The sequence below is a fragment of the Terrapene carolina genome, unplaced genomic scaffold, assembly GCF_002925995.2.
Source record: "Terrapene carolina triunguis isolate 2854851 unplaced genomic scaffold, T_m_triunguis-2.0 Scaffold112, whole genome shotgun sequence".
NCBI lineage: Eukaryota > Metazoa > Chordata > Testudines > Emydidae > Terrapene > Terrapene triunguis.
The window spans coordinates 8,089,246-8,116,300 of NW_020664463.1; the positions used below are offsets into that span (position 1 = coordinate 8,089,246).

The 27,055-nt window shown below is 41.7% G+C and overlaps 1 protein-coding gene across 1 annotated transcript in view; it reads right to left on the minus strand.

Moving 5' to 3' along the window:
* LMNTD1 (lamin tail domain containing 1) overlaps nt 1-27,055 on the minus strand; it is a 251,476-nt gene that overhangs the window by 24,721 nt on the left and 199,700 nt on the right. Inside the window, exons 13-14 of the mRNA XM_029911684.1 lie at nt 26,108-26,280; nt 16,995-17,083 (exon numbers count right to left, since the gene is read on the minus strand). Coding sequence (XP_029767544.1) covers nt 16,995-17,083; nt 26,108-26,280 — 262 coding nt within the window. The remainder of the gene's footprint in view (nt 1-16,994; nt 17,084-26,107; nt 26,281-27,055) is intronic.

Sequence of the window (27,055 nt, forward strand, 5' to 3'; positions counted from 1 at the left end):
GGGGGGGGGGGGGGGGGGGGGGTATGGCGGGGCGGTGCTCTTCTTTTTTGCCTGGGGCGGCAAAAAGTTAGAGCCGGCCCTGTGTACATGTATTGAAGTCAAAGAAGTTACACCAGCTAAGAATCTGGCCCCAGGTTTTGAAACCCTCAAATTTTGGAGCTGCTGACCTATCTCTGTTTCCAACTAAAAATATCCTGGTACAAAAAGCAAAGAGAATACCCTTCTGGGATCTCAGCGTTCTATTCATTTAGCTCTTTGCCATCTGTCCCCATGTAACTAGCAGGGAGTTTGTGCATTATTTAAGATATTGAGCTATGACCATCAGAGTGATTCCTAAAATGTGTTATTGTATGTATTTATCAGTTGTTTATGTGCTTATATAGGACACTGCCAATAAAGTAAAAACTTTACAGAATTTGGAGGATTAGGACATTTTTTGAAGAGGAGAAGCCTTGGTTTGGGGACAAGAATCTTTGTAAAGGCTAAGGAGCTCGGAAGATGAATGGTTAGGGATATTTTTTAACCAGAAAGGAATAGTTGTCAGTTTAAAGGTACAGCAGAAGCAATAAATATGAATGGATTGTTGACGTGCCTCCCAAGAAATTGATAAACCACAGATTTGTCATCTGTAGACTGCTTGGCTCCATATGAATGTTTACTATTATTATTATTTATCTGTTGAGCATTGACACTGCACAAACTCAGGAAGACATAGCTTTCCCAAAAGCTTAATTTCACCCCTCCAAACCCTTTGCAAGTAACTTTTAAAATATAGAACTGGAAGTCAAGAGACCTGGGATTCCATTTATTGCTCTGCCACACACTGCCTGATCGCCTTCGGACAGTCCATCTTTCTGTGCATCATTTTCCTCATCTCTAAAATGGGGATAGTCTCCTCATGAGAGTTCAATGCAATTACATTTATCCATGCTTGTAAAACACATTTAGATCATCAGATGTAATGTATTACTGGTCTGCTGAGTGGATGACTAGCTAACTCAGAATTGCCAACCTCCAAAGTTAAAAAAGCACAAGTCAGGTCCCCCAAATCATGAGATTTGTTTTAAACATTATATTATTGTGGGTTTGATTTTTGAACTCCCCCTGCCCACTGCCAGAGTGCGTATAACAACTCTCCCAAACTGATAGAGTAAGGCAATTTTGGCTTCAATGCAGAAGCTCTCATTGGCTGCCTGATGCTTCCAGCTTCTCCCCATGCCCCAAAATACTAATTAATTCTGTGGACTCCTACTCCCATATCTGCCCATTCCCCATCTCAGCAATTAATTATACACCTCAACTCCCACATCAACTTTGCTCCTCCTGTCCCACATCTGCCCCATGCCCCTCAGAGAACTATTGCTCTTCCTAGAGCTGGGTACCCTTTTCAGAGTTTGGGAAGTTGATGGTCGGCAGCAGTTCCAGGGTTTTTTCTCACCCTCTCTCCCTTCCCAAGCCAGAGCTGCCCTGAGCTGCAGGATCTTCTGCTCCCTCATCTCCCCTCCCCTCCTGTGAGAATGGTGTCGACTTCACCCTTTCCCCACGTTCCCTAGCTGAAAACTGCTCTCAGCTCCTGAGGGGAGGGGAGAAGTGCTCTGATTGGCTGCTCTTCCCCAGAAGGTGGAAAAGTGGGGAAGGCAGCCAATCAGAGGAGGTTTTCCCCTGGGTAGGCCTGGAAATTGTGTGCAAGCTACAGCTTCTCCCACCATCCTGAAACTGTCTGCAGCAAAGGCCAAAATACCATTGCTCATGATGAAACTGAAAGAGCAGACAACACTGCTAACCGCTGCAAGTATCTCTGACTCTTGCTTCTAAACCTGCTGCCTCTTACTTGATCCCTGCATCCATCTGTTGTGATTACATAATCTACATCGTGTTGCCATGTAGTGCGTACAGGCTGAAATGATTAAAAATTAAATAAGCAGCTACAATTTAACACAACACAAGCTTAAAATAATAGAGTACTTGTTCTGTCCTATCTACATACTAGAGCTAGCATCTCTATGTGTAGCATCATTATCCTAACTGCACCCGGTGTCTCTGTTGCACCTCTAGGAGCATAGCTTTAAGCCACCTTTGCATCCTCCTGGACTCTGCTTGGGGGCTGGAGAGGCCCCTGAGATAATGTGAACAGCCCTGTCTGCGTTTTGGCAGGGCTGCCCAAGGGGCTGCAGCACTGCCCAGAAGCTCCATCAGTGCAGACCCCACCTATTAGTGCACCACCTACACCAATGTTTGCAATTGGATCCATGAGAAGTAATAGTATGGCTTTCTTCCACAGTGCCCATGCAGGGGGAATGTATCTATCTATCTTAGGATTTTACACTGCTAACCATCACTGTAGTATCTGAACATCTTCCACATAAAACAAATAGCAACAACGACATCCCTAGCAGACTTTATGGAATCTCTAACTCTTCTTACTTTTGGGGGTCAAAATTCTGCTTGAAGCAGAGTTTTTTGGGGGAGGGGGTATGGTAGTAGGGGATTGGGAATAGTAGGTGGTTTTTGTATAGTGAGCATCAATTATGGTAGAAAGACTTTATCGAAGAGGAAGGTTTTGCAACATTTCCTAAAGATATAAGACTCTATATTGTTCTGATCTCCTCTTGAAGATTGTTCTATAGCCAGATCCCCTCGAGTGAGAATGCTTTCTCACCAGTTCTCACATGATTCATCCTGGGAATCTTCCTCCAGCTGGATATGGAGCTTTTAGGACCCCTTTATGCCACTTTGACCCTATTATGTGGATGTGGCCCAGTAGGGTGGGAGCAGTGGGAAGCATCTCACCCATGGTGTGTGAAGTTTCTTAAAATTAGCTGTAGGGAAGAATAAATGGCTCAGGGATCAGACAATGAATAGGATGTAGAGAAACCTTCACCTTTGTGTCACAGGTTTGAATCTGGTTGGTAGTGACTGAAAGTTAGAGATGCTCAAATATTGCAAAGACAGTGTTCATAAATTCCTCTTGAAATCCAGCTGTTTTGTACAACCACTTTTATATTTCCTATTTGCTGTTCCTTCACATTTGTGTGAGTAGGTTTGGTTTTGGTTTTGGATAATGTTTGTATAGTGGCTGTTTATCATGCAAATACACAGTGTCATATTGAACTAAGGCATCTGTGCACATACAAGTGTAATCACTAGTCACCATTTGTTATTCATTGTTATCTTTGTTTAAAAAGTTTCAACCAACTCATCAGGGCACAAAAACAATACCAGGTGACCTACATGGCCGGTCAGACTACATATATAATAAATAACTAAAATGAATAGCTCACAAACAACCACTAGACTCAAATTTGTTTGTTAAAATATTCTGCAAATACCTGTGAATGACTACTACAGTCTCAAAAACCAGGATCAGTTCTTAAATGACTCGAGGCCAGAATTCACTGGATAATTGATCAACAACAAATTCACCAGCTCTATTGAAATAATGGATTTAATGGCTGTTTGGTGGCCTTTGTAAACAATTACATAACCGCAGTCCAGGTCTCCTTGGCCAGGTTTCTACATCAAGAAAATCACTATACCCCGTCACTGTTTGGTACCTATGCTGATAGCCTCAGCAGAGGTACCAAGGAATGAAAAGACATGGAGATCAAAGTATAAAGAACGGGTTTAAGCCAGGGGTGGGCAAACTATGGCCCACGGGCCGAATCAAGCCTGACAGCCATTTTAAGCCGGCCCTTAAGCTCCCGCTGGGGACCAGGGTCTGGGGCTTGCCCCACTTCGGCGCTCCAGCCAGGGCACAGGATCGGGGGCCTCTCCACATGGCTCCCGGAAGCTGCGGCATGGCCCCCCTCCGGCACTCCAACCGGGGAGCAGGGTTGGGGGCTGCTCCATGTGGCTCCCAGAAACAGCAGCATGGCCCCTCTCTGGTGCTCCAATGAGAGAGCCACCTGGCCTTGCCTCCCCATAGGAGCCAGAGGAGGGACATGCCACTGCTTTTGGGAGCTGCTTGAGGTAAGGGCCATCTGGAGCCTGCACCCTTGAGCCTCTCCCCGCACCTGAAATCCCTGTCCCAGCCCTGATCCCCCTCCCACCATCCGAATCCCTCGGTCCCAGCCCAGAGCACCCGCCTACACCCCAAACTCCTCATCCCCAGCCCCACCGCGGAGCCCGCACCCCCAACCAGAGCCCTCACCCTCTCCTGCACCCCAACCCCAATTTTGTGAGCATTCATGGCCCGCCATACAATTTCTAATCCCAGATATGGCCCTCAGGCCAAAAAGTTTGCCCACCCCTGGTTTAAGCACATTGGCAGGACAGTGAGAGGAAGCCTGCACTGCCACTTCTCAAGCTTCACCTGTTTTTTGGATAAATGTAAGTCTCCAAGATTGTGAGCTTGGAAATTCTGACAAGCGCTAAAATTTGCACTCGCTGAAGTTTACCAAATATTGCAAATTAGGAAGATAAAAAACATGATTAAAATCATCAGTCATATTGCACTACCAAAAGTACTTACTTCATTTATTTTGAAGTGATAGTTTAGTTTTAATTATTTGTAATAATACTTCATAGATTGCCAGTGAATGTTCTGTAGTTGTATTTTGTAAAAGTAATAGGAGATCTGACCCCAGCACTTTTAAATCTTTATTTGCTGCCTTTTTTTAGCAGAATTATCAAGTCTGCAGATTAGCTAAGTGAGAATGAGCAAGGTTTTATTGCATTTAGACCACATGGTGAATTGCCCACCGGGTGCAAAAGTTGTGGACCTCTCCAGACACCTAGACAGACTTATGTGCAGTGATGGGGAGGAGCTGGTGGTCGTGGTACATGTAGGTACCACTGACATAGGGAAAGGTAAGAGAGAGGTCCTGGAGGGCAAATTTAGGCTGATAGGTAAGAGATTAAAGTCCAGGACCTCCATGGCAGCAGCCTCTGAAATTCTTCCAGTTCCATAGTCAGGGCCAGGTAGACAGGCAGAACGGCAGGGTCTCAATGTGTGGATGAGATGATGGTGTTTGGAGGAGGGATTTAGGTTTATTAGAAACACAGAAACTTTTAGGATAGGAGGCGCCTCTACAGGAAGGCTGGGCTCCTCCTAAACCAAAAAGGAACCAGACTGCTGGCATGTAAATTTAAAAAGGTTATAGAGGAGTTTTTAAACTAAGAGCTGGGGGAAAGCCAACCGGTGCAGCGGAGCATGGGGTTTGGACAGAGACATATCTTAGGGAATGATATAGTAAAGGGGGTACTCTATATGCTAGTAAAGAGGAGAGGATAGATGTTGGTAAAGGACAGGTAGGATCTGAATGAAACAGTCAAATAAAAAAGAGTCCCCTTCAGTTCCATCACATGCTGGCAGACAACTAAATATTGACAAATTTTATAAGTACTTGTATACAAATGCTAGAAGTCTAAATACTAAAATGGATCAGCTTGAGTGCCTGGTTTTAAACGAGGATGTTGATATAAAAGTCATCACAGAAACTTGGTGGAACAATGATAATCAATGGGACATAGTAATTACCAGGTTACAAAATATATAGGAATGACAGAGTTGGTCATGCTGAGGGGGGTAGTGGTTCTATATGTGAAAGAAAGCATAGAGTCAAATATATTAAAAAACTTAAACGAATCAAATTGTACTGCAAAATCTGAATGAAGAGAAATTCCATGCTTGAATAATAAGAGTATACACAAGAACTATACTACAGAGAAGCTGATGAGGATAGTGACAGTGACTGTGAAATGCTCAGGGAGATTAGACAGGCTACAAAAACAGAAAACTCAATAATAATGAGGGATTTCAACTATCCCAACATTGACTGGGCACATTTCACCTCAGGACAGGACAGGACAGAGAGAAAATTTCTAGATGCCATTAATGACCACTTCTTGGAGCAACTTGTTCTGGAACCCACAAGGGGAGAGGTAATTCTAGATTTAGTCCTAAGTGGAGCACAGGATCTGGTCCAAGAGGTGAATATAGCTGAACTGCTCAGTATTAGTGACCATAATGTAATTAAATTTAACATCCCTGTAGAGGAGAAAATACCAAATAAACCCACCAAAGTAGCATTTAACTGCAAAAAGGGAAACTACACAAAAATGAGGAAGCTAAGTTAAACGGAAATTAAAAGAAACAGTCACAGGAGTGAACTACCTACAAGCTGCACGGAAACTATTTAAAAACACCATAATAGAGGCGCAAACGAAATGTATACCCCAAATAAAAAAATTATAAGCAGCAAACCAAAAAAATGCCACCATGGCTGAAGAACAGAGTAAAACGGGCAGTTAGAGGCAAAAAGACACACTTTAAAAATTGGAAGTCAAATCCAACTGAGGAAAATAGAAAGGAGAATAAACTCTGGCAAGTCAGGTGTAAAGATATAATTAGGCAAAAAAGAATTTGAAGAACAACTAACAAAACAGACAAAACTAATAGCAATTTTTAAAAAGTACATCAGAGGAAGGAAGTCTGCCAGACAATCAGTGGGGCTACTGGGTAATCCAGGTGCTAAAGGAGCACTTGAGGAAGGCAAGGCCTTTGAGGAGAAGCTAAATGAATTCTTTGCATCAGTCTTCACTGCAGAGGATGTGAGAGAGATGCCTATATCCTGAGACATCTTTTTTGGCAACAAATCTGAGAAACTGTCCCAGACTGAGGTATCAATAGAAGAGGTTTCAGAACAAATTGACAAATTAAACAGTATTAAGTCACCAGGACCAGATGATATTCACCCAATAATTCTGAGGCACTCAAATATGAAACTGAAGAACTACTAAATGGAGTAGGTAACCTATTGCTTAAATCAGACCTTAATATCAGATGACTGGAGAATAGCTATTGTAACACAGATTTTTAAAATAGGCTCCAGAAGCAATCCTGGCAATTATGGGCTGGTAAGCCTAACTTCAATATCAGGCAAACAGGTTGAAACTACAGCAAAGAACAGAATTATCAGAAACATAGATGAACATGATACGCTGGGGAAAAGTTAACATGGTTTAGTAAAGGGAAATCATGCCTCTCCAATCTATTAGAATTCTTTGAGGGGGTCAACAAACATGTGTACAAGGGTGATCCAGTGGATATAGTGTACTTAGACTTTCAGGAAGTCTTTGAGAAGGTCTCACACCAAAGACTCTTAAGCAAAGTAAGCAGTTATGTGATAAGAGGGAAGGATGGATCAGTAACTGGTTAAAAGATAGGAAACAAAGGGTACGAATATATGGTCAATTTTCACAGTGAAGAGAGGTAAATAGTGGGGACGCCAAAGGATCGGTACTGGGGCCAGTCCTATTCAACATATTCATAAATGATCTGGAAAAAGGAGTTAGGTGGCAAAGTTTGCAGATGGTACAAAATTCCACAAGATAGTTAAGTCCAAAGCTGACTGCAAAGAGTTACAAAGGGATCTCACAAAACTGGGTGACTGGGCAACAAAATGGCAGATGAAATTCAGTGTTGATAAGTGCAAAGTAATGGACATTGGAAAAAATAATCCCAGCCATACATACAAAATGATGGCATCTAAATTAGCCGTTACTTCTCAAGAAAGATCTTGGCGTCCTTAGGGATAGTTCTCTGAAAACATCCGCTCAATGTGCAGCGACAGTCAGAAAAGGCGAACCGAATGTTAGGAACCATTAGAAAAGGGATAGGTAATAAAACAGAAAAAATCATAATGCCACTATATAAATCTATGGTATGTCCAGACCTGGAATATTGCATGCAGTTCCAGTTGCCACATCTCAAAAAAGATGTATTAGAATTGGAAAAGGTACAGAGAAAATAATTAGATGTATGGAACAATTTCCACATAAAGAGAGATTGAAAAGACTGGGACTGTTCATTTTAGAAAAGAGACGACTAAGGGGGGATATGATAGAGGTCTATAAAATTATGAATGGTGTAGAGAAAGTGAATAAGAGAGCATTATTTACCCTTTCATATAATACAAGAACCAGGGGTCACCCTACTAAACTAATAGTCAATAGATTTAAAACAAACATAAGGAAGTACACACAACACACTATGGAACTTGTTGCCAGGGGATGTTGTGAAGGCCAAAAGTATAATTGGGTTAAAAAAAAATTAGACAAAATCATGGAGGATAGATCCATCAATGGCTATTACCTAATATGGTCAGGGATGCAATACCATTCTCTGGGTGTCCCTAAACCTACAACTTCCAGAAGCTGGGACTGGACAACAGGGGTGGATCACTCGATAATTGCCCTGTTCTGTTGATTCCCTCTGAACCATCTGGCACTGGCCACCGTGAGAAGACAGGATACTGGGATAGAGGAACCATTGGTCTGACCAGTATGGCCGTTCTTATGTTCTTAAGTAGATTAAGTTTGTTTAAACTGTAAAACTCAGTGTGTGTAAACAATAAAACCAAAAATTAAATGCAAGTTACAAAAAATTAAGGAGTAGGAAGTTACATGGCATCAATAAAAATTCAATTACCTCCATAAGCAGCACTTGGACTCAGTTGTATAAATGTATACAGAGAATGTACAGCATGCCCTTAGACCTCCTATTGTGTGAAGTGACTATTTCTTCTGTGATTGGTGCTCTTTGCCTCAAATCCCTGCTCTTGCAATTCCACAGGCTAAAGAAACAGCTGTTTGCAATTTTTTAATCATTAGCCAGCATAATCATCTCTGCAGGGTCACTGTGCCAGCACTGCTGTTACGCACTTAAATGACACTCCCTCTAAACATGCTCACTATTTCCAACATGCTCATGTGTACTGTTCCTGTACATATTTGCTAAAACTAATTTCAAAGCCAATATAGATGGAAGCAGGATCTTTCTTAATGCTGAATCAAAGAAAAAGAAGCTGCCCTTCACCTAACCATTTGCAGTTGTTTGACTTCCACTTATATTTGACATCTATTGTAAAATGGCACAACACATGCTGTGACAGCTGTATGGGAAGCAAATGACAGCAGAACACGCTTAACACTAATTTCAGCTAAGGGAACAAATCTATTCCCAGAATACATTTACCTCTCAGCTGTTCGACGGGTTTCAATTCGCTGTATGTTAGCAAAGGGTGAAACTATAGAGGACTGGGCACAGGCGCTGGCTTCCTCTGGGCCCCGGGGGGGCTCAAACCTCCTGGTCAGCCCCCGACCCGGCCCAGATCTATAGGGAGTTTCATTGTGTGTTTCAGCCTCTCCTGGATGTAGCATGTAGAGAGACTGATGTGATTTGCAGCATTTTTTTTTTGATGGACAGAGAGGCAGACATCAGAAAGGGAGTTGCTGTTCATCATCCTGGTATTGCCCAAGGTGGTTCCATATTGTCGTCATTATGAATGTGCAATTACTCCAGCATGGGGTCACTACTGTGCTTCTGCCGTTTGGGACCTGCACTTTATTTTATGGCAGTCTGTGATCACTGCAAAACTAGTGCTCAGTCCTAGAACTGTTGGGATTGTACATGCACTGGTGCATATGATGTGATACTAGAGTTAGGCACTAGTATTTTGATGCTACAGAAGTACTAAACCAACCCCATCTTGTGGCACATGCACACCTTCAAACCTTCGAATAAAACATCCAATAAAAGTATTTGCCACTAATTCTTCACACCCACATTTTCCAAGCCATTAAAGTATTTCAGTGAACACTCATGTCCCATTGTCAAAACACCCAAGACTGTTATTAGGTTCCACTGTCAACTGCATTACATTACTAGGTCATCGCCTTGTGAGCTACTGAATAGCAATCTGAACCACCTCAGCTTTGTTCCTAACAGGTATGTCTACACAGCCTGTGGCAGCGAACATCCCACCTTCAATCGACTGACTTGGGCTAGCGCTAGCCCTCTAAAACTAGCTGCGTAGACAGCACGTTGGAGTTGAGGCTCGGACTGGAGCTTGGGCTCTAAAGGCTACAGAGAGGGTGAGCTCAAGAGCCCAAACTCCAGCCTGAGCCGCAACTTCCAAGCACTCTCTGCACCTCTGTTTTTAGAGCACTAGGGCGAACCCCACTAGCCCAAGTCCGTCGAGCCGGGCTGAACGGCTCACTGCTGCAGGCTGTGCAAACATACCCAGTAAGTCCTATCAACATTACAAGTGTAAATGAGTCAGAGGACCTGATTGCCACTTGTCTGATCTCTAACAACGTTACAGCACAGTGCACAGTACAAGGCTTGAAGCCAGTTAACAGGACATGGTCAGTTCTACACTACTACTTTGAACCAGACTCTAACCAGGTTAAGGGACAACTATATTGTCACCAGGTCAGATGCTTTGGCTACAGTTCAAGTGTAGATGGAGCCTAAGGATGACATCAGGCACAGACAAAGCCAATGGAAGCTGCTTGCTTTCTCGAAATCAGTTTTCTTCCCAGTTACTTGCTAGTACTGAAGATGTCTCTGAAAGAGTCTCCCATTTTTAAATGGTGAATTGGAACATGGAGTGACTTAGCTCCACTCTGGTTAAAAAAGGGAATGCTTGTTAAGTGAAGGTGCCTGGGTATTCGTTTGCCTGGACATAAGTATTAGTATGAGATATGAAGGAACTGAGACGGAAGGAGAATTTGGTCTCTTTTTCCAGAATAGCCCTTACCTGCTCTCCAGTGCCTGTCTAAGTGGGGGTGGGGTGGAAAGAAGGAAAAGTGAAACATACACTAAGCATATCCTCACAGATCTGTATGAATGACTGGATCTATTTTTTATTGCTTGAAATTAACTAAAGCTTATAAAACAAGCAATCCTGACTGATTGCCATCTATCCACAGCACCGGTGGTAAGCAGGGTCAGTGTCTCCATGCTGTCCCACCAATGTGCCTCAACCCTGTCCTGGAGGGATCAACTCTAAGGCTGAGTAGATTGCTCATTCTCTATGGATATGTCTACACAGCAGCTGTGAGGCTGTGTTCCAGAGCGGGTAGATAGACATGCTTGCTCTGCTTGAGCTAGCATGCTAAAAATAGCAGTGTGCTCATGATGACATGGGCAACAGCTTGAGCTAGCTGCTCAAATACAGACTTCCCTGACCCCTGGGGATGTATTCAGGCAACTAGACTGAGCCGCTGCCTGTGCTGCTTTGACCACACTGCTATTTTTAGCGTGGTAGCCTGAGCAGAGCTAGTGTCTGTGTCTGTCAATCCACACTGAGAAGCATCCTCCCAGCTGCTGTGTAGACATATCCCAGGTCTATTCAGCCTTTGGCCCCATTACAGAGATTGCTACTTTAAGGTGGTGCTTTGAGATGTGCACACTTGTCCATTAGAAACTGGACTGAGACTCACAACTCATTGCAAACAGACTACAGCATAGCCATACGGTTGTAACAATAATTGGTTATCATGACCTACGCTGGATTTGAACGGGTGGCATACAGGTGAAAGGCTCTAGTCTATAGTCAATTACTGATCCATTGAGACAATGAACCCTCCCAGCTGGAGCTATTTAATCATAATGCTAAGTGCAAATGAAACAGTTTAGGTAAGAAGGAAAAAGAAATTGCGTTAAGTGGAACTCGAATGCTTCACCTTCTTGTCTAAACATATTAATCCCAGGTGCCATTTGTTATTTTATCACTCTGGCCAACCTAGTATGGAGGGAAGGGAAGAACAAGATAATATCTCTGTGCTCAGACCTACTATGATGGATATTTATGTATGTGCTCAGAGGATGGGGGTGGGCACAATGACAGCAGCGATAACAGTGGAAGTGCTAAAATCACTATTCACACAGCTGTGTATGATTCCAGCACTGGCCTCACTGTGATTATGGATACTTACTTATTTTATTCACCTAATTTTAATACACTATCATCTAGAAGTATATTTATAACTTTTTGAAGGTGTAGTTGGTGTGTGCATGCATATATAATACACACACACACACACAATATGCAGTGTACCTTCTGTTTAGTTCAGTACTTCTCAAACTTTTGTACTGGTGACCCCTTTCCCATAGCAAGCCTCTGAGTGCGACCCCCCTATAAATTAAAAACACTTTTTAATATATTTAACACCATTATAAATGCTGGAGGCAAAGCGGGCTTTGGGGTGGAGGCTGACAGCTCGTGACCCCCCCATGAAATAACCTTGCGACCCCCTGAGGGGTCCTGAACCCCAGTTTGAGAACCCCTGGTTTAGTTCAAACACTGATTAATTCAATCCTCTCTATGTTCAATCAAGACTTCAGGAACCAAGTCACTTTTAAGAAAAAAAAACTAATTTCCTCCTTTTATTTCAATCTCTTTGGATAGGCTTGATTGAATTATTCAATTACTGTCAGAAAAAATTGTCATTTATTCAGTAGAGGGCCCTCCCTATGAAATCAAAGTATAAAGAGACAAAGATCCATGCTGTTAAAGAGAGACTGAAACTTGCATTATTCAAATAATGTTATTGTCTTCCTATGTGGTACCATGCAATGTGCTAAGAAAGCTGTGATTTGTTCATTAGAGATCTTATGGGTAACCTAATCAGCTGCTTAAAGTATTTCAGTCAGAATCATAGGAATGGTCCTCATCAAAAATAAACAGAAAGCACATTGTCTGTGTAACATGGGAATTATGTGGGGGGAAACACTGCATTTAAATCTTCTTTATATCCTGACAAAAGATTAATTGATTACTATTATTTATTATGGAGACTGCCTAGCACCAAAAGGCTGCTGGGTGTTTTCCAAATACAGAGGAAGAGATAATCCCTGCCCTGTAGAGAATAGGTCTCAATAGATAAAAAAAGCTGTTTTCTTGGTATTGGCAATATATTGTAGTTAGAAGCAGGGAACAATGGAAGTTTCACGAACAGGTGCCTGTTCTTCAGTCCAGTTTTTCAGATCTCAAAGAAGTTTGCATAGTTCAGGTAACGAGTGGCTAATAATTGTCTGAGGTTATATATGTTGTGCTATAGATTTGCATGATGTGTTACAGATGTGTAACAAGTCAAAACCCCTTTCTTAAGTATCTTACGTTCTAAATTAGTAAAACAACAACATTCAGAACGACATCAGATAGGGCAGGAGGGTGTGAAGCACAAAGTCCACAACAGAGAATATGGGGGAAAGGAATAGAGCTTATTGGAGTTCTAACAGTTTTTAAAGAAATCTGAACATTTGATTGTTTTTGTTTCATTTTTTAAAAATCTCAAATATGGGAGGAGATAGCACTGAAGGAGAGATTAATGAGGAAAGGCAAAATGATGCATTAGCAATTCTGCAGGACTATATCATTTTGAAAGCATGGGCTATAACAAAAAAGGCACCAATTCTGCAATTGGATCCATATGAGCAGACCCTTGCACCTGCAGGGAGCCCCAGTGGGGCTTTGCATGAGAGGATGTAATTGCAGGATGGGGACCACAAACGGGAAATCCAGGGCCAGATGGTACCCTGTTCTCTCTACCCTTGCTTCCACAGAGCAGCTCTGGGGTAAGCCAGTCCTGTTTACCATCCTCCACTACTTACAGGGCCACAGAAGAATTCTGGGAAGAGCTAGGAGTGCCCTCTTCACCATCCCCTTCCACCCAATGGCCAGACGGCAGTGCTGGGTGAGCAACTGAACTTCTGGTTCTGTTTCTATTATCTGAGTAGTATTTTAACCTTTCAATGCTTTCCCAACTCTGTCTATATAGCACTGAAGCAGTCAAACCCATTTGAGGAAGGTATATTTTTGTCATGAGAAAGTGTCTTTAAATGCAAATGTCCTTGATCACAGGAGGTAGGATTGCCTGACACAATGTGCTATTGCAAAATGTGTTCCCATGAACAGCAGAAACAGCTGCAGAAGTGCTAGTGGCAAAGGGTAGAGAATGAAATTAGCACTTTCTACGTTCTTCAGTAAGTGCCAAACTAAAAGATGAGCAGCCTTTTTTTTTCTTTTTTTTTGTTTTTTTGGATTAGTGCCTTTTTTTTATTAGAAAACACCTGAAACAGACCATTGCCTCTGCTCCTGCCTGGAGAAGAAGATAATCTGAAGTCCCTCCAAATGAGCTCATCCTTTTCAAAATCAACAAGATTCCTTACAAGTTGCAGTCTCTCTCTCTCTCTCTCTTTTTCTCTTAAGAGCTGATGACTGGACCCCACACCCTGGGACATCCCATTGTTCATTAGATTTGCATTTCCTCCTCCTAAAGAAAAGTAAAATTGTAACACAAAGTAACGTGAACAATTCTTTGTGAACTTGGCTGAATTAGGCAGGGAGATGGGATCCTGACCTCTGCATTTTCTTTCTTAGTGAATTTATGGCTGTTAAAAGGTGGTGTCAATGCAAGCTTCCCCACTCCATCCCAACAATGGGTCTCTATCTTGCCCTTGAGGAGCCTCTTCTAGAGGCCTGGGGGTACAGCAATTCACAGTCTATCCCATTCTGTCTTTAGTCTGTCTACTGAGATGGCAAACAAAGGAGGCTAGTTTGTTGCAGGAGGGACAGTTGTCCACTGGAAACAGACTATCAGTTCATTTCACTAGTGTCATCACATAGTCACTCACTATCAGCCTGGGCTGGATTTGAACTGGTAATCAAGAGATGAAAGGCTCTGTGTGTCATTATCAAATCACTTGAGTCACCTAACCCCCAGTGAGAGCAGCTTTTCAAAAATGAATATGTAGCAGAGGACATATACTTTGAAAACCTCTCTAAGGGACTTTGGGGGCTTGTCTAGGCAGGGAAATTTATCAGCATAACGATGCTGTTATCTTTAAATGGCTAAAGCGATACCAGTGTAACTCCCTAGCTGGACATTATTATTCAAGAAGAGTGCCTTTTCCCAGTTTAGCTGATGTCACTTTGGAACTGGTATAAGCTAAAGGCAGAAAAAGGCACTCTTATCCCACAATAAAAGTCTCCACATGTGGAGTTTCTCTGGTATAACTATAGCAGTAGAATTATCCTGGTAAATTTTCCTGTGTAGAAAAGCCCGTTATATGGGATCAACTCTCTAGGGCTTCTGAATTTTGTGCCTCCATTGAAGGTTATGCCGGAAGAGCTGAATCTTCGGTGCCTCTCAGAATTTCCTAGCTAGCTGATGACATCACCATTGCACCATGCACGTGCACCATTTTTATTTACTCTAAAGATACATTTTCACTGTGGTTACCACAATCATAGGTGCTGGAACTAGGGGTGCTGGGGGTGCTGTTGCATCCCCTGGCTTGAAGTGGTTTCTATCATATACAGGGTTTAGTTTGGTTCGATGGTTCTCAGCACCCCCACTATACAAATTGTTCCAGCACCCTGAGCATGAGTGATCAACACCTAGGTTAGCTTAGCACAGGAGTGAGCCCCCCACACGGCAAAGACACACTCAAGTTACTGTGTCCTCAGTGATGCTGCACTCCCCCATGCATGTCACTAGGACTTCTGGGGGCATATCCCATGGCTTCTGGTGCTACAGTAAGTTGAACCGCTCTATGGTTCTTTCCTAGTGAACCGTGAGAGAATTTGTCTGTCCTTCTGGGAAGGCAGTGGAGGATTATCAGCATTTGAGTGGCTAAGCCGGTGTCCTCACTGCAAAGCGGGTGGGTTCCCAGCTCAAATGAAAGCCTCACTCTGGCTTTATAGCCCCCGCTACTGTGGTTGAAAGCACCACCAAACAGAAGAGGTTTTTGGGTGGGGACAGGAAGGGAACTAGAAACAAAAGCCTGGGTTAACTCTGCAGTGAAGACATACCCAAAGGATATGTCAGTGTAATGGGCTTTCAGTATAAATAAGAATCAAGTCTCATATCTCTGGCTGCAAATAAAGAGACCCCTACATTTCCAAAACATCACGTAGGGTTATTTTTAACTGTGACAGTAAAGTTGAATTGCTCAGCTAAACCCTGAATGCTACTTCGAAAACCAAGAGATTAGAGACACAGATGTTTGGAAACAGTCTTTCTGGATGATCAGCTTCTTTTAATTCAAGTAGTTTCTTGGCAAAAGCATGATTCATACTCCAAAGGGCATTTTATCTAGTGTTACTAATGCTAATACTTTGAACTTCTAAAGTGCCTTTCATCTGAGGATATGAAAGTGCTTTTACAAACACTGATGAATCAAGCATCACAACACCCCTTTGAGATATGCTTTATTGCTACCACTTTACAGAAGGGAAAACTGAGACACTGATATGTTTATTTACACAGGCCTATACCTAGTGGAAGAACCCTATATCATGTTAACAGTTAAGAAGCAAGCACATCCAATTTTTAAAAAATTCGTCCAGGATTTCTTTTTCATTTCAGTCTAGTGTACATAGACCGGCTGTGGATGATAAACATTTTTACAGCCATGTAAATGCAAATAGCACTTTGCAGAACATTAACCATAATAGAGTTATAATAATACATATTCTATAGGTCTATAATAATAATCTTATATATAGCTTAGTATTCATTAACAGTCAAATCCCATAGACTTCAATGAGCTTTGACTCAGGTCTTAAGAAATGTGGGTCTGATACCGAAGCAATGTTTAGCATTTTCCTAGGTATCGCCTGCATTTACGTATCTATTAGTTAAGAGAAAGTATTCTATATTACAAAAAATGATGGAACTGATCTTTAGAAAAAATTAGAGATGAACCCAAGCCAGGAAGTTTGGATTGGGAGCCTAACGTTCTTCCAGTTTGGGGATTTACAAATTTAGGGGCCTGGGATGGGCCCATTATACAGGGCTTGATTGTGGGTCTTTCTATAGGATAGTGTAAATATAAAGAGGTCTTAAAGTCGGTGAAAATGTATACCCACTTCAAGGCCGCTTAACCCTACCAGAGCAGTGTAAAGGGCCTCATTATAAATGAGAATCAGACCCATACTCTCAAGTTGTGAATGCAAACTTCCTGCCAATACAGTGGTGTTTGTAATGGTCACATTATATAGATGTGATCAAGTTGCACTGTTTCGATACAGAGTCAGATCTGGAGTCTTGAATGACTGGTTCTGATGTAGGCCTCTCTCTTAGAACACAAATAATAAAAAGAATTTTCAACAAAATTAAGTTTTTTGTTTCCTTTTCTTTCTCTGAACCCCACTGTTCTTGCTTTATTGAAAATGGAATTTGTCTTAGTCTCTACTCACCCCTGCTGACCGGGTCAGCCTTCTACTTTTTCCATTCAAACTTCCTGTAGCTGTGTTTCTGCCCCGGCTGGTTCCTGCATACAGAGTGCCTGTTGGTGGGAACAAAAATGATTTCCATACACTGATTTTAAAAGAAAAATAAATCTCAGAAGTAATAAAGTCAACAACAAAAATCCTCATTTTCCTCTCAGTTTATGGAAAAAGTTTTAAATAAAAAGCATCTTGTGATAAATCCATGGTCACCTAGACCTTCTTGATTGTCACTAAGATGCAGGTAACTCAATTTCCCAAGAAGTTGGTGAAAACAAGTGAAGGGTGAACTTTGAATGATTGGTCATGCTTATCTAAACTGTCCAGCCCTTTTGAGTTTGCAAAAGTGAATTGAAAATCTTGCGAGAACAGCCCTTCCTATAGGCCGAAATCCTGACCCCATGGAAGTCAATGGGAGCTTTGACATTGATATCAGTAAGCCCAAGGTTTCACCCATGGTATTTTGGTATTTACGTCTGGTTCTGGTCAGAAACCAAAAGTAAAGAAATGGGAAAAAATGAATAATTATGATTATAATTATAATTGCTGATTTTTTTAAAACTTAAAATAAAAGGCTAATTTCAATTTGTTTGCAAAGATTTGGGGGGACAAGGACGGGGGAGGAAGTCTTTATCCGAACCCAGACACCCACCCACACATAGTGAGAACTTCCACTGTCATGCTGGACTCTCAACAGCTGAGTCTATTTGCCAAGACCCAAATGTGGGACACAGTGTGGACTGTTAGCCAATATTACATATATGTTAGGCATAGTACACACCACATTAAAAGGTATTATTGGCATGATACTAATATAATATACATTACATATATATACACCTCTACCCCGATATAACATGAATTCGGATATGACGCGGTAAAGCAGTGCTCCGGAGGGGCGGGGTTGCGCACTCCGGCGGATCAAAGCAAGTTCAATATAACACAGTTTCACCTATAACGCGGTAAGATTTTTTGGCTCCCGAGGACAGCGTTATATCGGGGTAGAGGTGTACTTGTTGGGAAGTTACGTTAACTGAATGTATTATGCTCTCCACACAACTCTGTTGCCCCATGTCCAATATCCTACAACACTTTGCAAAGCTGAAGTCAGCTTTGGCATTAGAAAACAGGACATTTGTCAAAGGCAAAATACATTAATGTTCTGCCCCAGTACAAGCCAGGAAGGTATCTTCATGGCCCTGAATGCTAGTATCCAAAACAAAGATAAGGAAGGTCCAGAACAAGCAGCTAAGGATTGGTAGGAACTAGTGGGTTCAATTTTAGTGATACATAAAGAGTTTTTTAACTTGTAAAATCATCCTACAAATTACTAGTTGAAATGCATATCTTTGAAGAACACCTTCTGTGCTAGGTGAACATGCTGTGAGAATTTGCTTCTCAAAAAGAGGGTGGGTATGTCTCCTTTTTTTATTGTACTGTTTTGTCTTTAGACAATACATTTGGCTAAGTTCAATTATTTCATCTCATGAACATTTTAAAGAACGAACTGCGAGAATAGTCAAACAATTGGATTTACCTTTGAGTCAACAGAACCAAATAGCTAAGATAAGAGACCCATGACACACACAGTAGTGCAGAAGGATTAAAAGGAGGCGGTATTGAATTCTCTATAATAAATTACATTTTCATCTTTGCTTTTTGGTCTCTTTGTAGTCCTGCTTCTAATACTTGATGACAGTAGAAGTGAGATAAATATTAAATCCATGCGGGATTGAGGCAATTTTCAGTTGCAACAGAAGCATGTTTAAAACAGATTTAACAGAGTAATGGGGGCCAACAAATCTTTTCCTGAAAAGAGAACTATATCGATATAGGGAAGTGGTTGTTGTGTTATTACATCTGTTCCAATGTTTAAACACTGGTTGGGAGTTTGTTTGCATGATAAAAACTGTTTTTAGAAAGGATGGAAGGATGAGATATTTGCATAATACGGTTTGACATATATTTAGGCCCCTCCCATTGCCCCCTCGCATAGTAAAAGCCACTTTTTACGCCGATATTTCTGAGTATTTTCTTGTAGAGAACTTCCCAGTGGGAGAAAGGGGCTAGGCAGGAATGTGCCCCCCTGAGAATAGCTGCGCCAAATATCTGCATGTGACCTTGGTCATCCACACAAGGTCCTGTACTCCCACTGTGGGTCAGGATCCTGGAGGCTGCCTGCCCTTTCTTCTTGTAGGTGAAGCTCCAATGAAAATGAACTGCCAGAGAAACTCCCCGGGGATCTCTGGTGTGGGAGGGGCCTGTGAAAAGGTTAATACAGCATGAGCACCATGTTGAAGAAGTTCTGCTGGACCAAAGGGTGGATGATAGGTATATCTCCAGTCCTGCCCCAGCCTGCCCCTCTTACCTTGGTCTGGCCTGACCCCATTTCCTTCCAATGCACAGACCCCAGCCTGCACAGAGAGAGAGCTCCGTACAGAGAGTCGCTGGAGGAGGGTGGAAGAGTACCACAGAGGCACCCCAATACCATTTCTTCATAGACAAGGGGAGATCCACACATGAAGGACCCCTCCATGGGGAGGGGTGGGTTAATCTGGGGCCAAACTCCAGAACATATCCCTGATCCCTGGTTGGTCAAAAGGGAGCACAGCAGGAGGAATCTGAAGTTAAGGGAGAGCTAACTAGGAGGAGGGCTTAGTTAGGTGAATGTATGTTGCTTTGTTGGGTTGGAGTGGTCATTTTTACACAGGTGAGTAATTCAAGATGGCAGGGGAGGAGTTCAAACACAGTCCTTTGAAAATTTGGGCAAAAAAGTATATTCAAAGGAACCATAGAGCAAGATATTTGTTTTCTTCCTGTTGTTCCCTGTTTATGTAGGAGGGTAGTATCCTTATTGCATGATACCAGATGTGTTCATTAATCAGGGAGCCAATTAAAAATAAATTGAAATGGATTTCAATTAACATAAAATAAATGCAGTGCATCTGGATTATATACTGTGACTTTATACATTTCATACAACCAGTTCAGCCTGTGCACTGAAAAACATTTGTGGAGGGAGAGATTTTCAAAGGCATAAATGGCTGTTTGGCACTCAGTTCCCATTAGCTAAATGCCCTTTGTACCTTGAAAATACTACACTTCATTTTTGTGAGAAAAAGTCAGTTGAAAGTGTTTCCCCCCCATTATTATAATAAAGTATCAAATCATCTCTTGAAGACTTTGTGTGAAGAGTTTGTGGGAGCATCCGATGCTAGACAGGATTTCAGTCACTCTGGCTTTCTGTGTACAGCATACATTTTTTTCAAATACTCCACAGCTTTCGAATGTGCAGAAACTAACGTGGAGATTGTGTCATTTTTCTCCTCATTGTCACATTCACTCTAGTTCATGCTCTTTCCGTGTCCATGTCAGACTATCTCCACAACTGTCTCATCACAGAGATGGCAGTGTCCTTGCTCACTGTTGTTGCAATCTACGATCCTTCACACATTCTCTATCAGAAACTGGGTCTGGTAGGAAGAAGCAAGTTTTTCACTTCATTTAGCTGAAGTTTCAACCTGAATTTTGTCGGTGTCCTCAATCTTTGGTCTAAGGCTGATCTCAGAGCCTGACAATACCCATGCTTTCTCTCCAGAGAATCAGCTTTTTAATGATCCCATGTTTCTGCAAGACATGCACAACACTTGTAAGTCTGATCGCTTAATGATTTCATAAAGTGACACTTTCTTGTTATCATCCAAGAGCAGAGTTTTGTGGACTTTATTTTATACCAAAGCATACTCCATAGTATGCTTTGGTCAAAGCATACTCCATAGTATGCTTTGGTCACAGTTGGCATGCTATATCAGAAGGCAGGAAAATACATTATACTGAGCCATCCCTACTCATGGTATCTCAAGTATCAGGTTGCACTGCCAAGTTATCCAGGAGCAGAATTGCTTTTCAGAGGCAAACCTTGCACTTGCAAACAGAGTTTCAACACAGAGATCAACTTGTAAGAGGGCAATGAGTGTGCCATTTGTTCAGGTGCTCCTCTGATACTTATAGTGGACCAGTCTGTTTCAATATATTCACGTGAGAGAAGCACTCTCTAGATCTCTCTGTCAGCAGGAGACAGAGTATGTGAGTGCCAAATCCCAGAATAGAGACAACTTTTTACTAGGTAAGCAACACCAATAAACACCAAGAAGCCTGTTTTATTGTCATTCTAAATTGGCTCATGTGACAGGCCATTATAGACATTCCATTGTATGGCACAGCCTAGCAACCTCATCAGCTGCTCTCATCTATTCCCTGTACAATTTCAGCCACTTCTTTCCATGTCTTTTTAAGACATGATTGCTGGTTCCTGACCATTTAGCTTCAAGCAAAACTGAAGTGCTTTCTTTTTAAGCAGGGGTCCTGAAAGAGCAGCTCTCTTCTTCTCTCTCATCAGAACCAAAGATAAATCTTTGAATCACTCTCAGCATCATTGACTATTCATAATTTTATGTTCTTTGATCCCGGGGAGGAATCATAGGGCTAGAACAGAGCTGTGCTGATTTACATCAGCTGAGGATCTGGCCCAAAGTCTGCATTTTTTCTTAATTTCTGTATTTTTGAACTTCTTATGCCATACTTAATGTTCAGAATTTTCCCAAGGCTTTCCTCTATCTTGAGTTTCCAAGATAGGATCAAAGGACCCAGCTTTCTCTGGCACACCAAGGACACATAAATACAAATGGTTGTAGTCCCTTATAAGCAGTAAGTAATAAACAGGTTGGACATTTTAAGAACGGACAGACTGGCAATTTGCTTGGCAGGCAGGTAGACACACTGGCAGGTCATTAGATAATGAGGTTGAGATAGTGGAATTTAGAAAAATCAGGATTCTATTGCATTTGCAAAATAACTGTACAGCCCCCCCAGTGCCTAATAGATGAAATTCCATTCTTTTTTATAGTGTGCTTCCAGAGTGGCTATTTTTAAATGTATAGGCCTCTGCCTTCCTCAGCACCACAGTGAGATTGTGTGTTTGAATTCTGGGTGATTGGCTTAAAAGAGGATGGGACAGTTTCAGTATTTCTTCATCTGAAGAGACAGTTTAAGGTTTTGAAGGTTGGAAGTCTGTCCTCAAGGAATTAGAGATGACAGAGAAAGCAGGCTTTCCAAACACAAGTTAAGGTGGAGCATGGCTGTCAGTCATATTGAGAGAAATTTTGGAGAAATCGGGGTGCTGTAATTTGTGACTTGATACTGACAGGAATGTTTGATTGATCTGGGGTAGTTAGTTGATCTATCTGAGAAAACAATAAAGTTTCTTTGCCTGTGCTGTTGCCATAATCACTTGTTTAGCCTTCACACTGTCATTATATATGCCCCTAGTACAGTTTATTCCATAGGTGCAACAGTGTGTTTATATAACCTCATTTACAAGGGCACATTTTATCACACAGCCCTGTCTGCCACATGTCAGCATCCTACAATAAAAGATATGGGTCTGATTCTGCAACCGTTACTCATTTTAACTAGAACTTCCATGGGCAGTCCCACTGACTCCAAAAGTCACTGGGGCAGCTCATGAAAGTAAGAGCTTCTCCAAGTGAGTGAGGGGTGGAAAACTGAGCCCTGTGTGTTTGTGACAAAAAGACAGAAGGGGAAAAATAACAGGGAATAAAAAATGAGCTTGCTTCACTGCATAAAGATGAGGGGTGTGGGCAATGCATGGCTCCTTTTATAGAAAATGTGTGCTAAATCCTCTCCCTTCCCTCCCTTCCTACCCCTCATTCTCCATTTGCCACTGAATGTTTAATTAGTGTTTCTCAGCAACTGGAGACGTGAAAAAATTCTGATTGACAAAACTTCTTGTGTTTGGCTGAGACTTCAAAGTGCTTGATTTCAATGCATGCCCTGGCTATTTGTAAACCCATTGAAAAGTTCACAGCTTAATATTTTGATTCAGAGCGAAATTCAACAGCAGCAACAACAAAATAAGGAACCAGTGTGGCACTTTTCTGGGGAACAAGGGAGATACATTGAACTGTGTGATAAAACTGAAATATCAAGAAAGTCCCTTTGGAACTTGTGAGCTGTGTCAGTAGCTGCTTCCCCATCCCACAGGGGAGGCTGAAGGGAAAGAGGGGACACTTAATGCATCAAGTGTAAATAGGGTGACCAGACAGCAAGTGTGAAAAATCGGGACAGGAGGTGGGGGGTAATAGGAGCCTATATAAGAAAAAGATCCAAAAATCGGGACTGTCCCTATAAAATCGGGATATCTGGTCACCCTAAGTGTAAAGGAATATAATTAGGCAGATCAACAGTATAAGCAGGAAATACATTATTCCTTAGTCAAATAAAGCAAGTTAGAGTTGAAGTGACAAAACTTGCAGTTGACACAAAAATATTTAGGTGGGTCAATGTTAGAGAAAACTGTGAGGAACTTCAGAAGGAGCTAACAAAGCTAAGTGAATGGACAACAAAGCTAAGTGAATGGACAGGCTGATGAAATTTGATGCTGATAAATGAACATTGCAAGGAATAACTATTCATATACCTTACTGTATGGTAACTGTACTGTATATTAACCGTACTGTATATTAACCATAACCACTCAGGAACAAGACCTGGATGTCATTGTCAGGGCCGGCTCCAGGGTTTTGGCCGCCCCAAGCAGCCAAAACAAAACAAAACAAAACAAAAAACAAAACAAAACAAAAAGCCGCGATCGCGATCTGCGGCGGCAATTCGGCGGGAGGTCCTTCACTCCCAGGCGGAGTGAGGGACCGTCCGCCGAATTCCTGGACCTGCCGCCCCTCTCCAGAGCGGCCGCCCCAAGCACCTGCTTGAGAAGCTGGTGCCTGGAGCCGGCCCTGGTCATTGTGGACAGCTCAACGAAACCTCTGTTCCATGTGCAGTGTCAGTCAAAAAGGGAAAATGTTAGGTTGCATAAGAAATAGGATGTAAGATAATATTGAAAATATTATGATGTCACTGTGCAAATCTATGGTACACCCGCCCCTGGAGTACTGTGCTGTTATTATTATTAATATCTCAAAAAGGATGTAGCAGATATAGAAGTGGTTCAGAGATTGGTAACAACATTTATTAGCTATATGGAAAAAACTTCCATATGAAGAGTGACTGAAAAGACTATTGAGTTTAGAGAAGCGATGAGGAAGAGGGGACACAATAGACAAATACAAAATAATGAATGGTATATAAAAAGGAAAATTGGCATTCCTTTTTACTCTTCCTCCAAAACAAGTACAAGGGGACATTCAAGGAAACTGCAAGGCAACAAATTTGAAATTGATAAAAGAAAAGACATTTGTATACATTATTATTGTATTCCTAGTAAGTAGCATCTCACCAGGGTTCCTTTGTACTAGGCATATTACATACATACAATAAAGAGACAGTCCCTGCCTCAAAGAGCTTATGTTTTTTATAAACACAATTAGCCTGTGGAACCCATTGCTAAGATATCATTGAGGCCAAGTTCTTCGCAGGATTTTTGTAAAAGCACCAGATCTTTATATGTATAATGAAAACCGCCAGACTGTAAGCTCTTTGGAGCAGGGACCATAATGTTGTTCTGTGTTTGTTCAGCACCCTAGCACAATGGCTTTAAAAATCTCAGGTGTAACCTTCACCACTACCACTGGGAAACTATATTACAGACTACTAGAGCTCATTGGTAAGAAACATTCAGCCTAGAACTTCCTGTGCTAAATTTGGTCCCATTCCTCCTAGCTATATTATCTGGGACCATGTCAGACACTTCTTCTCCCTCCTTGGTGTTTTTATCTTTCCAAACATTTGGCAGTTATCATGTCTGTCCCTTGGTTGTCAAACATATTTACTTCTGTGACAGATATAGGAATTTTTTGCAATATCTTTGGGAGATCTTACTGTATTAATTGTATGTATCACTGTGGGCCATGGAGTGTATGTAATTCAATAGGCGAGGCTGACCACAGCCCTCTAGGAATTAAGAACAGCGGAAGCGGGTAGAGCAATTAGGCAAATTCACTCAGCGTGCAACAGCTCTGAAGAGGTACCACCACCTGGACAGACTTGCATAAACTGGATTCTCTAGAGACCAGCAGACAAAACCTCAGGGCCTGTTTTCTGATCCAGCAAATGGACAGGACCATCTGTCCAAGGTAGGCCCAAATCCTTCCTGGGAAGAGTTGGAAGGACTTGACCTATTCATGGGCGACCTTGTTCTGAGCCAAGGTGGTTATGAACTTGTAACAACAGAAAAATCCCTATCTGGGGTTTGAACGACTGTTTACCTGTCAGAGCCCTTGTTGGAATGAGGGGTGATCTCTTGCAAACTTATTAGAAGGATATAGATTCTTTTGTTTTTAATATCTTTTCTGTGTAATGCTTTTACCTTAAAAATAAATGTGCTTCCTTGGAAAGAGCTGTGTGGTAACTTAACTGTGGGCCATTATGCTGTTTATAGCCTCTGAGGAGAAAGCAAAGCAGGCGTGCTGACTAGCTGGGCTAGTCACAGTGTAGGCAGGAAACTATGCAGCCTGGAAAAACCCCAATCAGGAGAGGAGGAGAGAGAAAGGTATGTCTCTACTTAAGAGATGTGATGGCTGGGGGGCCGGAAGCCTAAGAGTGGATGCCATTGCTGGACCACAGAGGGGGAAATACAGATGCAGTTGCCCTCAACTGTGACAACTTCTTAATCTTTCCTCATAAATCAATCTCTTCATATTCTTAATTACTTTGGTGCTCTTGTCTGAATTCCTTCCAGTCTGTCAATAACTTCCTGGGTTTGAAATACCAGAGTTAAACACAGGATGCTCACCAATGCCTAATTAACAACTCATAGTCAATACAAGTGTCTCTCTCTCACTGAATCTTGGTATTATGATTTTCTAAAAAGAGTCAATCCTAACGGCAAACAACTCATATCAAAAACAACAACAACAACCTCACGGAACACTTATTTTTAAAAACCTATACATGCAGGATAAGTGTATGATATGAGTGATAACACGTATACATTACTACTGCAGAACTACTGATCTTTTTCTTCCAGCAAATTTCAAAACTTTTCTGCCTATTGAAGACCATATCTTGCATCTTGAACCTTCTATGAGCACTGCTCTCTAACTCACCTGGTGCTGGGTCAGGTTTTGCTGACTGACACCTGGACTGCCTGCATAGACTGCTGCCATCATTGCCCATGGTTAATGGTCTGAGCAGAGAAAAGTGAGGGTGCGTGGGAGAGGCTGGACTTCGGCACCAAGAATTCTGAGTAGGGAACAGGGTTGCTGGGATCTTTTTTTCTCTGTAAACAGAAATACAAATGATTGTATTCTGTATATTGTATATATCTTAATATATATGTATAGTACACATAGATTTTATATAACTTGTATTATAGGTGGAGCAGTAGTAGCATCTATATTAAGGCTGTCTAACACTTTATTATAATCCCTTATTTACAGTTGTTTATAATTTTGCCAAACTTTAACCCTTTGGGCTGAAATTTTCCATACTGACTCTTTGATTCAGGTTGAATTTCTTTGGAAATCTAAGCAAAACTGTTCAACCATTTCCAAGAACACTAGTTAGTTTGGCCAATGTTAAATTTTTTTGAACTGTCTTTTAAACAGCTCTACCCACAGCTTGGAGCAGAAGGTTGAAATTTAGCAGAGGAATACTCCTGGGGGCAGAGAGGGGCCTTTTACTGTCCTCATTAAAAAATCTGCCCAGGTTTGGTCAAATTATAAGCATGCTGCAAGGATCCAACAACTAAATCTCTGCCTATGCTGCTTTTCCCCTTCAAAATACCCTATGGCCTAGATTAAGATGCATTGCGCTGGAGCAGGAAACTATGAGTTTTAGATCCACCTTTTTCACAAACTAGTGTGAATAATTCTATGAACATCACAACCTTTAGACTATAAGCTCTTTGAGGCAGTGAATGTGTCTTTTCTGTCTGGATGTTGCCTGGCACACGTTTGTGTGCTCAGTGAGTGAATAATATATAATGAACTCAGGTTTTCTTGCAAAATGGCCCATTACTTCATTGACTGAAACTATTGCTCTCTTGCATGGAA